The following is a 17586-nucleotide window of genomic DNA, read 5'->3' as shown; positions in this document are numbered from 1 at the left end:
ATTGTTGCTAAAAAAGAGATATTAACAGGATAAGCTTGTTTTGGTGTTACTTGGTTGTTTTACATTTTCTGTTTTTTTTCTTTCATAGGCATGTATTTTGGGGGTGATACCTGACACGGGGTTGCCATGGATATTCTGTGGTAGCCACAACACTTGGCTGGGTAGAGAATTTAATGTGGTGAAACCCTATAGACAAGTGTATTCTCCTGATGAGCCCTTGTGTTGCGTTGTTGCCTCTGAATTATTTGTCTTTATTGTTTCTATTGTTTGGTAAATGACGACTTATACTTATTGACGACATGACTGCCTGTCCATGGATTATTCTTTATGGTTGATTGTGTATGGCTATGCTGTTTGACCTATGTGATTGTATGGATGAGTAGGGTTAAGGCCTCATTCAAGTGCTGGTCTATATTAATCACTAATTTAGGAAAACAGTCTTCGTTTTCTCCTTCTGTCTCTCTCTTTTTTTTATGTGTTTCTGCTGTTGCATTGGTGATTTCTCTTTTCATGATATATATATATATATATATATATATATATATATATATATATATATATATATATATATATATATATATATATATATATATACATATATATTTATAACTACGTAAAACTTGCGAATATACAACATTCTCCGCTGTCCCATTGTCTGTGCATATAAATAGATTGTCAGGTATACCGACTCTTGAACATGCAAAATACAATTGTCCATGGCAAAAACAATTAGAATTCAGATCTATACCTCATTATTCTAATGATTGCCCTTGAGCTTTGTTGATGGTGATTGCTTTTTAAACATTCCCTGTCTCCCCGTCGTCATTTATATATCCCTCCTGTGCCCCCCGGCGTTCCAGTTGTAGTTGTGTCCCTGTATACAGGTCGTCATTTATGTTCCCTGTGTCCCGGTCGTCATTTGTGTCCCGGTGTCCCAGTCTGTAGTTTCTCTTTGAGTGTCCCGGTCGTCATTTATATTCCCTGTGTCCCGGTTACCCGGTTGTCATTTGTGTCCCGGTGTCCCGCCTGTAATTTCTCTCATTATTCTAATAATTTCCCTTGAGCTTTGTTGGTGGTGATTGCTAATCGAACATTCCATATGTCCCCGCCGTCATTTATATATCCCCCTTTGCCCCCCGGCGTCACCGTTGTAGTTGTGTCCCCGTGTCCCGGTAGTCATTTATATTCCTTGTCTCCCCGTCATCATTTGTGTCCCGGTGTCCCAGTCTGTAATTTCTCTTTGAGTGTCCCGGTCGTCATTTATATTCCCTGTGTCCCGGTCGTCATTTTTGTCCCGGGATCCCGGTCTGTAATTTCTCTTTGAGTGTCCCGGTTATCATTTTTATTCCCTGTGTCCCGGTCGTCAGTTGTTTCTCGGTTGTCCATGGGAAAAACAATCCGTAGTCAGATCTATACCTCATTATTCTGATGATTGCCCTTGAGCTTTGTTGATGGTGATTGCTAATCGAACATTCCCTTTGTCCCGGTCGTCATTTATATATCCCCCTGTGCCCCCCGGGGTCCCCGTTGTAGTTGTGTCCCTATGTCCCGGTTGTTATTTGTGTCCCGGTGTCCCAGTCTGTAATTTCTCTTTGAGTGTCCCGGTCGTCATTTATATTCCCTGTGTCCCTGTGTCCCGGTCGTCAGTTGTGTCCCGGTCTGTAATTTCGTCAGTCGACAGACATGACGTCAGTCGATAAACAACTTCATGACGGCTAATGCTCAATCCTTACAATGACTTCTGTCGACACACAAACATGACGTCAGTCAACACACACACAAACAAACAACTTATTTTTATATAGATAGATTTTTATATAGATATACATGACGTCATAATGTTCAATCCTTATAATGACGTCAGTAAACAAACATGACGTCAGTCGACAAACACAGTCGACAGTCGACAAACATGACGTCAGTACACAAAAAATTATTTATATATATATATATATATATATATATATATATATATATATATATATATATATATATATATATATATATATATATATTTATATATATAGATTGGGTATATATTTTGTTTGTTTTTATTGATTTCTTTTAGTTTTACTGATGATGATGAACACTGTATATGTGATCAAAATATCCAGTTAAAATTCTTTTATCTGTTCACTGTCAATTAAAAGCTTTCATCCCTATTTTGAACTGTTATAATTTCGTCATGGAAAGGCAGAGCGGTCTTTGAAGTAATCTAATATTAGTAGTTGAATTAGTAGTGGTACTAGTGCTGTAGTACAACAAGTAGCAGTAGTAGCAGTAGCAGCAGTAGTAGTAGTAGTCATAAATAAATGCGGTTAGAGTTGTGAGTAGCTGCAGATGTGAGTAGTTGGTGCTGTCAAAGCAACTGACAGTCACAATCACATTTCCAAATATTCATAGTTGCACGAGCAATTTGATTGCACCCAAAAAAAGTTGGAGTCCCATTCACAATTTTTTAGTCGTATTTAATCACAAATAAAAGCAGTCAAAGTATCAGTAAAAGCAGCAGCAGTGGTATTAATAGTAGTTTTAGCAGTGGTAGTGGCAATATTGGTGGAAGTAGAAGTAGTTGCTGCAATAGCCATGGAAGCCTCAATTTAATACCCTCAGTCATTCTAGATTCCTAAGTCATGGCTGATTGGCCCCTTTGAAAACTTGCATGCACAGCGAGTTTTGATTCGGTTCAACATATACCTACAAGTTTCACTTTAGCCAGTCCAGGCATATTGATGATAAATCCTTCTAATATTCATAATTATTTAATCCTTCCCCTCAAGATACCCTGAAATATTTTAACATATTGCCTCTATTTGTCCACAAGATGTCTTAAATACATCCTCAATACAAGCTTAAATACACATAGTGTATTTTGATTTAGTTCAAGTTTCCTTGCGATTTAGTTTGATAGTTCGATTTAGTTTAATATACTCTGAAAGTTGTAATTTGACTCCCCTGGCTGTTAATGAGACAATACATATATTTTTTTTCTCCACGCAGGGAGTACCTTTTGTTTTACTTAAAGACATCCTAACCTTTTCCTGAAAAAGAAAGCTTAAAATTTTATTCTATTTCTAAGGCATTGTATCTATGCTATTTTGAAAATCTGGATGCAATTTAACCCTTTTGATTTATTTATATCGTAACAGAAGAAGTAGCAATAGAAGTAGACCTAAAAGTTACACCTTAATAACCTCAGCCGTTCTTGAGAAAAATCTGATATGTCTTATTGGTAACTTTCAAGCCCATAGGCTACTGCCTTTTCATTTTGTTTTAAAGCTGCATAAACTTTGCATGACAGTTTCTACTTTATAGCCTATTCGAGTCCTAAGTTATCCGTTTTATGCCATTTCGACGTTCGGAATGCACCAAAACTATTTGATCTATTCAAAAATACCAGTAATAGTAGCAGTAGTAGCAATCGAAGTAGTAACAAGAGAAGTAGTAATGCTAGAAGCCCTGAAAGTTATATTAATACCTTAAGGTTCGCTTCTGATTGAGTTATTATTAATACACCGCTGTAATAACCCACACATACAAAATATGTTTTGATTATGTTTGATTTCTCCCCAAAATTGCCTGAGGGCTGTTTCTTTATGCACTAAGTAGTTCCTTAGATGTTGCTGATGCGTCAATTTACCTTCTGTAAGCATATACTATATTCTGTTTAGCTCAACATCACTAAAACTATTCCCTGAAAGCATTAACTACTAATCTTATCATTATTAATATTAGAAGAATTATTAGGGGGAGCATCGGGAGTACCAGCAGTATTAGTAGTAGTAGCAGTAATAGCATTCACTTTGTAGCTTTTTAGTCTAGTTTAATATCCCCTCCTCATCTTATAATAGTTTAAACTTAGTAATTTGAGAGTTTTTGAAATATCGCTGACATGCCCGTCTGATAACCAGCACACACATAGTGTGTTTCGATTTAGCCCAAAGTTCCTGTAAGTAATTCTTCGAGGTTCTCCCTAAATAATATAAATTTTAGTAAAAGTAGTACTAATAGCAGTATCGGTACTGCTACTATTAGTAGTATGGATAAAGTGTATTCATTAGTTCAACATAAACTTCAACATGTTCTGAAAGATTCAGCCTAATACTATAAGGTGTTTCTGAGATACATATGATATGCTCTTCTGACAGTCTGTATACACATAGCATGTGCCAATTTAATTCAACATACTCGACGTTTACTCTAGATTTCTCCTTACTACCTTTAGCCTTAGTAGTAGCATTACTAGTAACGTGGAAGTACTAGTAGTAACATGTAATAGTATCCGTTGGTTGGCTTAACATCTCCTTTAAAATGTACTGAAAGTCTCAAATAATGTTCTAAGCTATTCCTGCAATTTAGTTATTATGACCGTTTGATAACGCATCGACATACTACCTTTCGGTTAGTTCAGCATCCTTATGAGCATGCTCTAAACATTCCAATTTGAAAACTTAAGCCATTCCTGGGACATTGTTGATACACCGTTACTCAAGAAAAGCTTTTGATCTAACTGCATGTGAATCAATTTCTGTTAGTGGCAAATTTTTTGCATAGCAAGTTGCGATTACCTATGATAAATTCCTTAAAGTAACAGACACATACGGTAGTCTAGTTAGTTTTTCGTGTGATAGGTTCTTTTGTCAGGGAATATCATCTATCTGCAGCTATTAAAGCCTTGATATTAGATTGGATCGCTCACATAACACTTATGGTATTCTAGTTCTTCGTACTGGTATATGGGTATGTGCAAAACTAGGATACCAAGACTAAGAAAAGAGTACCAAGCAGTCAAGTGGCTGAGTTTCCTATTTTCAAATGGTCTAATTTTTTTTTTTAAGGTGAATTTTTAAAACCATTTCATTGATAAACAGAATTTGGAGTAGTGTTTCTGATATTTTCTAACCATCAACTGATAAGAACATAAGAAAAAATATGCGAACAGAACGATTACAGACACTTACGGTTATGATTCGAGTTGTCCGAGTAATAGATTCCTTTTTAAAGTAAAATCGTCCTTCTACAGTTCCAGGAGCCTTGATACTAGGTTTGATGTGGTCAGTCTCTTCATAGTCTTCGTATTTTCTTTGAGCGTATGGAGCGTAAGACACCAGATTTGCAAAAGACTGAATTGGCCTTAAAAATAAACTTTAAAAGCAGAATTCAAAGATTTATCATTATTTAATAAAATTTGGAATAATATTTCTTAAATCGTCAAACTATCAATTACCAAGGAGATGCAAAGAAAATGTTAACACTACAACAAAACTGTAACAAAAATGGTTGATTCAATAAATCATAAAAATGGTTATTAAAAGAAGGATACGGCCTAAAGTGAAGTTTTTATGAAAAGTTAGGAGTTTTAACGACAATGAAGTTTTAACACCAGTTAGGAGTCTGTGTTAGTAATAGCACCAGTTAGTGATTACAAAAATCATAAAAATGCTTATTATAAGAAGAATACGGCCTAAAATGAAGTTCTTATAAAGAGTCTAAGAAACACTAGTTAGGAGTTTACGTTAGTGATAACATCAGTTACTGATTCGAAAAATCATAAAATGGTTGTTAAAAGAAGAATACGGCCTAAAATAAAATTTTTATGGAGAGTCTAAGTATTACCTGTTAGGAGTTGGTGTTAATGATTCGAAAAATCAAAAAAATGCTAATTAAAAGAAGAAAACGGTTTAAAATGTGGGTCTTATGAAGAGTGTAAGTACCATCAGCTAGCTTTGAAAATCAGTCTTTCTCTCAGATAAAGACAAAAGGAGATTGTTGTCGAAATATGGAATAGCTATTAAATACTAGTTTGAAGAAACTCATCAGAACAACTTCAAGTTCCAAATGCATGGGAATCTGCAAGTTAAAAAAATCTGGGCCTTGCAGACTGAAGCAAAACCAAATATGCAAAATTTTCGAACCAATCCTTAAAAGAAAAGTAAAACAGTGGGCTAGGTATCCAAATAAACCTGCTTAAGTCGGAAGCAACAGTTTAAAGGATTGTATAGTACTCTTTTGAAGTCTTCTTGAAAATCTTTAGCAGCATTAATAGTAACCTGAATACACCTTTAATACTAAATAATTTGAAACCGTTCTGATGAAAATTCTGGCAGCTTTCACTCGAAAAATCATCAAAAAGAAACATCAAATCAACGAAAAATAAGATTTTTCTCTGTTTTACCAGGTAAAATATATGTGAGTTTATTGGAACCCAGATTTGTGTAAGTTTTGGAGAACTTTTAAGTAATTTGGTAACATAGACATCTATAAATATACGAGAATATGACTGTTTTTTATTGGTTTCGGTGCTCAGGATCACTACTGAGGGGATGTGTGAGGGACGATAGGATTTCTGAATACATAGTGCCTCTAGAACCACTGCTTATTAAAACGATTGTACAGGAAAACAGATAATGGTGATGTAAATAAAAGATAAGAGGATATAAATCTTCATTGACAAGACCCAATCCTCTGCTTTTTCACAACAAGTAGTTAAAGAAATTGAATAATGACATTTCTAGGTAGGATTGGCAGCTTTCCCACCTAATTAATGATATGTCAAGTATATTATATTTTTAAGCCAAACACGGGGTTGAAGTTATTGCGAAAATTTATTTGAAATCTTATTACAGTGAAATCAAACCATCTCACCTCAAAGCTGAAACTTAACAAGATAAAGTTAGCATACATATAATAAAAATCTTATCTACCTTACTTTATCACACCATATATATCACCAGAAAACTAACAAACCAGAGGGGTAGGAATCCATAAGACTAAATAAACGATAGAAGAGTCATGAAAATTTTCTTTAGCAAAGTTCCAACTTCTCATATCAATACAGGAAAGTAATAATAAATGCAAGAAAACACAAAAGGTACGACTATTATTATATTAACAAACATTACTAGCGAAATAGTGCCTAGCAAAAACGATGAAATAACATATCTTATTTAAAAAAGCATTCTGGTATTTATGATAGCGAAGTTCAGGTTTTTTGAGTAAACACATTTCTCTAATTATTTAAAAACAAAAAACTAGAAAACCAACACACCAGAGAGACAGAAATTCATAAAACAACATAAGTTATAGGAAGAAATAAACTGAGAAGTTACCTTTGCAAAATTTCGCAATCTTATCTATATGCAGGAAACTCAGAAAGATAAATTTACCATATATATATATATATATATATATATATACTAAAACAGCAGACAATTTTCAATAGCAGCACGAATTCGACCAGATAACTAACACACTAGAGGAGTTAGAAATTATGAAATACCACAACTAATTGAAGAAAGGTATTTGAAAAGCCATACCAAAGATATTCAAACCCTAATCTCAATACAGAATTCGTAAAACCTTGAGAAATATTGAAAACTTTTTAAATTTTGTAAAAAAAAATTGAAAACCAGCAAAAAACTGCTGCCAAAAACTTGAATATATAAAAATTCTCCTTCTAAGAGTGATGCATTTCAAAACTACACAACAATGATTTTCAAACACTTAACAGTTTTGGCATAGAAATCTGTATTTCTGCTCGGCAAAACTTGAACTATAGAAAATTCTTTACAGCCGCAATCCGAAAGCTTTGATAATTTTTTAACAAAACTCAAACTGGCGAAAAAACCTCGACAAAACTGTAAATTTCTTGATATCTTAGGATACAAATTTAAATACTGTGAAAATCTTCAGCAAAAATTAGACGTCTTATTTGTATTATATTAGGCAAAATTTGAAATATAGCTATGTCTCTACAGCAAAGATTAAAAAAAAAAAACTTTGTACATGACTAAAGCTGGCTAAACATCTTGACAAAATAAAAAAAACTAAATTACTCGAACCAAGAAAATTGAAATATATTAATACGCTCACAATTCGGAAATCTGGGAAACTTTGGAGATAACTTAGATTAATTTAGACAAGTCTAGATGGCCAAGCACTTGAGAGTGGTTGTAATGTAGTAATAGTCATATCGTTAGATCCAGCATATTTGAGCATTCTGCTGTTGATGTTTCAAGATCATATCTATGCAAGTGCGATTTTTCCATATGGAAGTGCGATTTTTCTATGCAAGTGCGATTTTTCTATGGAATTGCGATTTTTCCATAGAAGAAAAGACAAGGATGTGTATCTTCTATGCAGCATAAAGGTGGAAAAGGTATGAGTGTGAGGTAAAAAGTATTGAAAAGGAATATGTTTTTGGAGAAATGTTACTACAAGCTTTGTTATCAACCATTTAAATGGTAGTGTGTGTCTGTTTTATATTCTATGTTTCAACATATTTATTCTTCCATAAAGGTTTAAAAGTAATTTAACCATTAAAGCATCCTATTCTAGAAATTGCGAGAGCGTTTCTTCTAAATTATTTGGAACAAATCTGCTACAAGCTTTGTTATAAACCATTAAAATGGTAGAGTGTTTCTTTTTTTATATTCTATGTTTCAATTGATTTAATCTTCCATAAAGGTCTAAAAGCTATTTAAAAATTAAAGTATCCTATTTTAGAAATCGTGACAGCATTTCTTCAAAATTATTTGGAGAAATTCTGTTACAAGTTTTTTTTATCAATCATTTAAATTGTAATGTGTCTCTGTTTTAAATTGAATTTTCGGATTATTTTTATTCTCCCATTAAGTTTTAAAAGTTGTTTAAACATTAACGAATCTTATTTTAGAGATCGCGACAGTATTTCTTCAAATTTCTTTGGAAAATGCTGCTACAAGATTTTTTTATGAACAATTTAAATGCTAGTGTGTCGCTTTTTTTATGTTCTATGTTGCAAAATATATTTCATCTTCCATAAGGGTTTACAAGTTATCTAAAAATTAAAGAATCCTATTTTAGAGATCTTGACAGTAGTTCTCCGAATTCTTTGAGAAATGCTGCTTCAAGCTTTTTTATCAGCCATTTAAGTGGTAGTGTGTCTCTGTTTTATATTCTATGTTTCAATATAATGAATCTCCCATTAAGGTCTAAAAGTTATTTAAGCATTAAAAAAACCCTATTTTAGAGATCGTGACAGAATTTCTTCAAAATTCTTGGGAGAAATACTGCTAAATGTTTTATTTTATCAACCATTTAAATAGTAGCGTGTCTCTGTTTTATATTCTCTGTTTCAATATATTTAATCTTCCATAAAGGTCTAAAAGTTTTTGAAAAATTAAAGAATCCTATTTTAGAGATCGCAACAGCATTTCTTCAAAGTTCTTTGGAAAAATGTTACTACAAGCTTTGTTAATAACCGTTTAAATGGTAGTGTATCTCTTTTTTTATATTATATGTTTCAATATATTTAATCTTCCACAAAGGTCTACAAATTATTTTAACATTAAAGAATCTTATTTTAGAGATCGCGACAGCATTTCTTCAAAATTCTTGGAGAAATTTTGCTACAAGCTTTTTTGTCAACCATTTAAATGGTAGTGTGTCTCTGATTTATATTCTATACTAGCTGTTGGGGTGGCGCTTGGCGCCACCCCAACACCTAGTTGGTGGGGCGTTTCGCGCCCCCCCAAGCCCCCCCCGCGCGCGTAAGTCGTTACGCGCCATATTAGTTACGCGCCATTGTAGTTGTGTCCCTGTGTCCCACCTGTGAATAGAGATAGATATAAATATATGTTTTTAACTACGTAAAACATGCGAATATACAACATTCTTTGCTGTCCCAGTGTCTGTGCATATAAATAGATTGTCAGGTTTACTGACTCTTGAACATGCAACATATAATTGTCCATGGGAAACACAATCCGTATTCAGATCTATACCTCATTATTCTAATGATGTGTCCCTGTGTCCCGGTCGTCATTTATATTCCCTGTGTCCCGGTCGTCATTTGTGTCCCGGTATCCCAGTTTGTAATTTCTCTTTGAGTGTCCCGGTCGTAATTTATATTCCCTGTGTCCCGGTGTCCCGGTCGTCATTTGTGTCCCGGTCTGTAATTTCTATTCAAACAATCCCTGTGTCCCGGTCGTCATTTATATATCCCGCCTGTGCCCCCGGCGTCCCCGTTGTAGTTGTGTCCCTGCGTCCCGGTCGTCATTTATATTCCCTGTGTCCCGTTCGTGATTTGTGTCCGGGTGTCCCAGTCTGTTATTGCTCTTTGAGGTTCCCGGTCGTCACTTATATTCCCTCTGTCTCGGTCGTCATTTGTGTCCCGGTCTGTAATTTCTCTTTGAGTGTTTTTTCTTTTTAGTTTTTTTTTAGTTTTTTACCTTTTTTCTTTTTTCAGTTTTCTTTTTCTTCTTTATTTTTCAGCGTCACTATGAAGTACATATCGACAAACATTTGTTTTTTTAACTTAAATCTGGTAGGCATTGATGACCTTATCCAAGTCAAAATCCCAAACCCAATCATCATCGCTATCATTTTCAGTTTTGATATGTTTTGACTCTCGCTGTCCAGGTGGATTTTCATCTAACTGCGCGGTTTTGCGTTCTTTAGCCGCAAGCCTGTTTTCTTGCTGTTCTTGTGATTCCTCGGAACGCTTTCTTTTCTTACTTTCTCTATCAGCAGCAAGTTTTTTGGCATAAACTCTCTGAGCAGCTTCCTCGGCTGTTGCCATTGTAGGTTCTTCAGTCATTTTACAATTAAACATTTTTCCGTGAACAAATGTCTTAAATACCGTTAATGACGTCACCGTCATAGAAAAAATGACGACAACTAACTTAATGACGTCAGTCGACACAGAAACATGACGTCACCTGACAGACAGACACACAGACAGACAACTTATTTTTATATATATAGATTTCAATATATCTAATCTTTCATAAGGATCTACAACTTTTTTAAACATTAAAGAATGGTATTTTAGAGATCGTGACAGCATTTCTTCAAAATCCTTTGGAAATATTCTGCTACAAGCTTTTTTATCAATCATTTAAATGGTAGTTTGTCTCTATTTTATATTCTATGTTTCGATATATTTAATCTTCCATAAGGGTTTGCAAGTTATCTAAATATTAAAGAATCCTATTTTAGAGATCCTGACAGAATTTCTTCAAAATTCTTTGGAGAAATTCTGCGACAAGCTGTTCTATCAATCATTTAAATTGTAGTGTGTCTCTATTTTTTGTTCTATGTTTCAATATTTTAATCTTCCATAAAGGTCTATAAGTTATTTAAACATTAAAGAAACCCTATTTTAGAGACTTTGACAGCATTTCTTTAAATTTCTTTGGAGAAATTCTGCTAAAAGTTTTTTTTATTAACGATTTAAATGGTATTGTTTCTCTGTTTTATATTCTATGTTTCAATATATTTAATCTTCCAAAAGGGTCTACAAGTTGTTTGAACAGTAAAGAATCCTATTTTAAAGATCGTGACAGCAATTATTCAAAATTCTTTGAAGAAATGCTGTTACAAGCTTTTTTATCAATCATTTAAATGGTAGTGTGTTTCTGTTTAATATTCTATGTTTCAATATATTTGATTCTCCATAAAGGTTTACAAGTTATTTAAAAATTAAAGAATCCTATCTTAAAGATCGTGACAGAATTTCTCCAAAATTATTTGGAGAAATGCTGCTAAAAGCTTTTTTTAACCATTTAAATGGTAGTGAGTCTCTGTTTTATATTCTATGTCCAAATATGTTAAATCTTCTATGAAGGTCTATAAATTATTCAAAATTAAAGAATCCTATTTTAGAGATCGCGACAGCATTTCTTCAAAATTCTTAGGAGAAATGTCTCTAAAAGCTTTGTTATCCACCATTTAAATGTGGCGTGTCTCTCTTTTAATATTATATGTTAGGATATATTTAATCTTCTATAAAGGTCTACAAGTTATTTAAACATCAGGAATCGTGACATCATTTCTTCAAAATTCTTTGGAGAAATTCTGCTACAAGCTTTTTTATTAACCATTGAAATGGTAGTTTATCTCTGTTTTATATTCTATGTTTCAATATATTTATTCTTTCATAAGGGTCTACACGTTATTTAAACATTAAAGAATCCTATTTTAGAGATTGTGCCAGTATTTCTTCAAATTCTTTGGAGAAATGCTACTACAAGCTTTTATGTCAACCATTTAAATGTTAGTGTTTCTCTGTTTTATATTCTAAGTTTCAATACATTTAATCTTCCATAAGGGTCTACAAGTTGTTAAAACATTAACGATTCCTATTTTAGAGATCGCGAAAGCATTTCTTCAAAATTCGTTGGAGAAATGCTGCTACATGCTTCCTAAAGTTATTTAAACATTAAAGAATCCCATTTTAGAGATCTCTTCAAATTTTTCGGAAAAACACTGGTACAAACTTTTTTATAAACCATTTAAGTAATTGTGTGTCTCTGTTTTTTATTCTATGTTTCAATATTTTAATCTTCCATAAGGGACTACAAGCTATTTAAACATTAAAGAATTGTGTTTTAGAGATCGTGACAGCATTTCTTTAAAACTTTTTGGAAAAATTCTGCTAAATGGTTTTTTATTAACCATTTAAATGTTAGTCTGTCTTTTTTTTATATTCTCAACGTATTTAGTCTTCCATAAAGGTCTAAAAGTTATTTAAACATTAAAGAATCCCATTTTAGAGATCTTGACAGCATTTCTTCAAAAAATTTTTGGAGAATTATTGCTACAAACTTTTTTATGCACCATTTAAATGGTATTGTGTCTCTGTTTTATGTTCTATGTTTCAATATATTTAATCTTCCATAAAGGTATATAAGGTATTTGAACATTAAAGAATCTCATTTTAGAGATCTTGACAGCGTTTCTTCAGAATTCTTTGGAAAAATTCTGCTACAATCTTTTTTTTCAACCATTTAAATGGCAGTGTATCTCTGTTTTATATTCTATATTTCAATGTATTTAATCTTCCATTAAGGTCTACAAATTATTCTAAAGAATCCTATTTTAGAGATTGTGACAGAATTTCTTCAATATTCTTTGGAGAAATGCTTCTACAAGCTTTGTTATCAACCATTTAATTGGTATTGTCTATTTTTTTATATTTTATGTTTCAACATATTTAATCCTCCATAAGGGACTACAAGTTATTTAAATATTAAAGAGTCCCATTTTAGAGATCGTGACAGCATTTCTTCAAAATTTTTTGGAGAAATACTGCTACCACCTTTTTATATACCAATTAAATGGTAGTGTGTCTCTGTTTTATGTTCTATGTTTCAATATATTTATTCTTCCATAAATTTCTACAAGTTATTTACACATTAAAGAATCCATTTTAGAGATCGCGACAGCATTTCTTCAAAACTCCTTCGAGAAATGATGCTACAAGCTTTTTTATCAGCCATTTTAACGGTAATGTGCCATAGTTTTATATTCTATGTTTCAATATATTAAATCTTCCATAAGGGTCTACAAGCTATTTAAACATTAAAGAATCATATTTTAGAGATTGTGACATCTCTTCAAAAGTCTTTGGAAAAATTCTGCTACATCCTTGTTTATCAACCATTTAAATGGTAGTATGTCTGTTTTATATTCTATGTTTCAATATATTTATTCTTCCATAAAGGTCTTTAAGTTATTTAAAAATTAGAGAATCCTATTTTAGATATCACGATAGTATTCCTTCAAATTTCTTTGGAGAAATTCTGCTACAAGCTTTTTCATCAACCATTTAAATGGTAATCTGTATCTGTTTTATATTCTATGTTTCAATATATTTAATCTTCCGTAAGGGTCTACAAATTATTTAAAGATTAAAGAATACTATTTTAGAGATCGAGACAATATTTCTTCAAAATTCTTTGGAAAAATACTGCTACAAGCTTTGTTATCAACCATTTAAATGGTAGTGTGTCTCTTTTCTCATATTCTATGTTTCAATATATTTAATCTCTCATAAAGGTCTGCAGGTTCTTTAAACATTAAATAATCTTATTTCAGAGATCGCAAGCATTGATTACATTGAGGATCAAAAGTCAGGAAGAATTTACATCCATTTGAACCGTTTCATTCTTCTTTGTCACCCGAAATTGGATAGTTAAATCACTGTTAAGTATTTATTCAACAAAGCTATTCTCCTTTGAAAATTTGCTCCAAATAGTTAAGTTTTCTCCAACATTTTAATCCTTAAATAGAAAAACTGAAAACAGAGCGCTAATCTATACAATTTAAAAGTACGGAATCCCTGCTTATGTGAGTCGGTACCACACATCATATTTTTTCTAGGTCTCGGTATGAATAAAAAAATGATGAAAATTATATGTAAAAAAAGGTTTTTCAACTGGAAGTAAAGTGCAGTATCAGAAGTTAAGCCAATCAGAAGACATTCTTATGACTTGGTCTACCTTCTGCTTAGCCCCTACTCTTTATGGTATTTTGCTATGTGTCTGAGCCCTTCTTAACCCCCTTGGATATTTCCAAGGGTAGGAAATATCATTGAAATAGAATAAGAAACATTTTAAAGCAATAGAAAACTTTAGTTTGACGAACAATGGTTTAGGTAGGCCTTTTCACGCTATTGCCAGTAAAATGGACGATCCTTGTCATAATTATTTATCAATTAATGGAAACCCCCGTGTAATTAAAATAGGGCATAAGCGTTAAATAGTATTTGGTCACACCTGATATATTGAAATACCAACGGGAAGGGTATGGTGTAAAACTCAGCAGATTTTCTCCCATACTGAAAATTTTCCACTTTTGAAGGATCATCCCAAAATGATTGCCTCTTTTTCCTTTGACAAACTGGAATTTCTTTAGCCAAAAGCTGTACGCAGGTTGAATATACTATTGCTGTTGTGGTTGTAGTTAGTGACTTAAGGAAAATGTTTGTTTTGCGTCTAAACAGATCACCCAGTAGAAATTGTTGGTCTCTCACTGGGTAGTACCCTTTTGTTAAGACAAGGAATAAAAGAGGAAGGAAAACACAGACCGATCGTAACCTGGAACAAAGTAAGGATTAATAATCACTCAACCCGACTGTGAAATGAGTTCATAAAAAAGGGAGGAAAACAAATTGTCTTAAATCAAAATAAAACTAGCGTTTGGAAATTAAATGTTTAGAATTCAACTGAAAATAACATGAACAATCATTAAATCCTCAAAAAGCTCTTTTACTACTACTGCTGACCACTCACCGCGACACCAAGCCACCTGCAGCCGATACAGTTTATTAGGCTCCTCTTCAGTTTTAATCTATACAAAGCAAAAAATCAAAATAATTTTGTTTTGTTGGGCTAAACAGCAGTACTATAACTTAGTGAATTTATTAGCTTACAAACCCTAGCTACTAAGAACTTTATAAAAATGAACTAGCAACAGAAGCTGAGGAGAAGAATAAAAGGATTTGAGCATTTCGAAAGTATTTTACTTACTGTATAAGGTCTACTAACACCAAATGTATCCCCATGATAATTTAATTCAATTTTCCACATTTATTAAATGAAAAGCGGACCCGACTACTGCTTATATTATTGGTTTTTCAGTACCCAATTCTGTTTTTTCTTTTTCATGCCCATTAGCCACTAACCCGTTTCGGCTAGAGAGTTTCTATAATATTTTTAGTCTATAAACGTTTAACCAGTTAGTGATCTATAATTTGACATTCATCTTGTTACTAAAATGATGATAAACAAACAAAAAGTAGGAACAATAAAGAAATTTTGTTCAAGAGAGTAAAAATCAATTCAGTGGATATTTGGCCCTTCAGTGGGTTTATATATATATATATATATATATATATATATATATATATATATATATATATATATATATATATATATATATATATATAAACTTACATTAAAATGTAAGTTTTATTACGCTAACGTTTGACCCTTTGTCACAACCTCTACTTTTTTAAACAATAAAAAAAAGTTTAGCGTAAAGAATGGGGCGTTTAGGAGGGTACAGACCCTTTCATTTACGGAATAATTTCTGTTAGTTTTAAGTAATAATGTCGCTAATTACTTTTAGCTGAAAAATCTTGTTTTTTATTTAATTTCTGAGCGTTTTTGAATCAATACACGTTTTGATTTTGGCTCTCCACACACGAATAATTGAACCGAAATTTGCATATTAATGTTTTGTGGCTAAACGGCTGTTTCATAAATTTGATCGGACGGCCTTAAGAAAAAAGGGGTGGAGTAGGAGGCCAATTTGCACTCCAATTTTTCGGTTACTTAAAAGGCAGCTAGAACTTTTATTTTTTTTTTACGAATGCCTTCATTAGTAATACAAATACGTAACTTACGAATAAACTTACGTAACGAGCCATTATATCCATATATTTTTATTACATATATGAGAGGATTCACTCCCTCGTCAATCGCTTTTTACACTAAAGCTTAAATTTTGTCCCAATTCCTTAAAAATGACCCCTGAATCACAAAGGTCGTAGAATAAGTAGTTGAAATTACGAAAAATACTTTAGCGTAAAGAGCGATATTTTTAGAAGGAGATTAACCTCCTCATACGTGTAATATTTTCTTTTCGTTTTAAGTCATAATGCTGATCCTTACATCCTATTGGAAAAAATTATTCATATTTATTTTTTCATTGTTTTTTTCTAAAGAATGCTAGCAAATCCTTAGCCCCCTTCATGGAATTTCTCTTCCCCCATGATAACTTTTCCATAGAAAGATCGTCCCACGTAACACCCTCCCCTCAACCCCCTCCCCCCAGCCAGAAAAAATCCCTCCGAAAACGTCTTTACACTTCCCAGTAACCATTTCTATATGTAAACAATGGTCGAAGTTTTTGACTTGCAGCCCCTCCCCAGGGGACCCTAGGTCATCCTCATCCTTAAAGACATAATTATTAGCTTGTTCGACTATGGTGGACAGAATGGCTATCTTAAAGTTTTGATCCAGTGACTTTGGGAAAAATAATCGTGGGAGGGGTCCAAGGTAACCTTCAATTTTTTGGTAACATAAAAAGGGTGCTAAAACTTTTAATTTCTGTTAGAATGAACCCTTTTGTGAAATTCAAGGACCCCTGGGTCAATACAATCACCCCTGGAGAAAAACAAACAAATAAACACGCACCCGTGATCGGTCTCCTGGCAAAAAATACGAAATTCCACATCTTTGTAGATAGGCACTTGAAACTTTTAGAGTAGGGTTTTCTTAAACGCTGAATGTGATGGTGTGATCTTCGTTAAGATACTATGATGTTTAAAAGGTGTTCACCCCTATTTTCCAAAATAAGGAAAATTTTCTCAAGTTTGTACCTTTTGATGGGTAAGACTAAATTTCATGAAATTTGTATATTTCAAATCAGCATAAAAATTGATTCTTTTGTTGTATCTATTAGTATGAAAATTCCATTTCTTAGAGTTTTGGTTACTATTTAGCCGGGTTGCTCCTTGCTACTGTTCGCTACCATGAACTGTTTGATTATAGCCCTAGAAAGTGGGATTGAACCACAATTTTCATACAGCCGCCTATTCAAAATATAGTCAGTCAGCCGGGTACCTAAAACAATCAACAAGGAATTTTTCTGGAAAACATCTAGCATACCTTTCTCTATTTTTTTTTTTTTTAAGAACCCAAGCTTCAGAACTATACTCGACCATTATCGTCACTGTAACTTCCAATATGCTAATCTGGGCTTACAGACTTGTCTTCTTATTCTTTCAAACTGTTTTCAACCGTGAAAGACCACCTT

At 32.9% G+C, this 17586-nt stretch overlaps 1 protein-coding gene and 1 long non-coding RNA gene across 2 annotated transcripts in view; both read right to left on the bottom strand.

Moving 5' to 3' along the window:
• LOC136032340 (uncharacterized) overlaps positions 1-17586 on the bottom strand; it is a 513312-nt gene that overhangs the window by 250904 nt on the left and 244822 nt on the right. The gene's annotated exons all lie outside the window — the stretch shown is intronic.
• The window catches only part of LOC136032334 (salivary glue protein Sgs-3-like), a 58769-nt gene that overhangs the window by 10989 nt on the left and 30194 nt on the right, over positions 1-17586 (bottom strand). Inside the window, exons 2-3 of the mRNA XM_065712652.1 lie at positions 14541-14861; positions 4962-5133 (exon numbers count right to left, since the gene is read on the bottom strand). Of these exons, the coding sequence (XP_065568724.1) occupies positions 4962-5133; positions 14541-14861 (493 nt within the window). The remainder of the gene's footprint in view (positions 1-4961; positions 5134-14540; positions 14862-17586) is intronic.

The sequence above is a fragment of the Artemia franciscana genome, chromosome 10 (genome assembly GCF_032884065.1).
Source record: "Artemia franciscana chromosome 10, ASM3288406v1, whole genome shotgun sequence".
Taxonomy (NCBI): domain Eukaryota; kingdom Metazoa; phylum Arthropoda; class Branchiopoda; order Anostraca; family Artemiidae; genus Artemia; species Artemia franciscana.
Note: the sequence above shows the minus strand (reverse complement) of the source record. Positions and strands in the feature narration are given on the sequence as shown.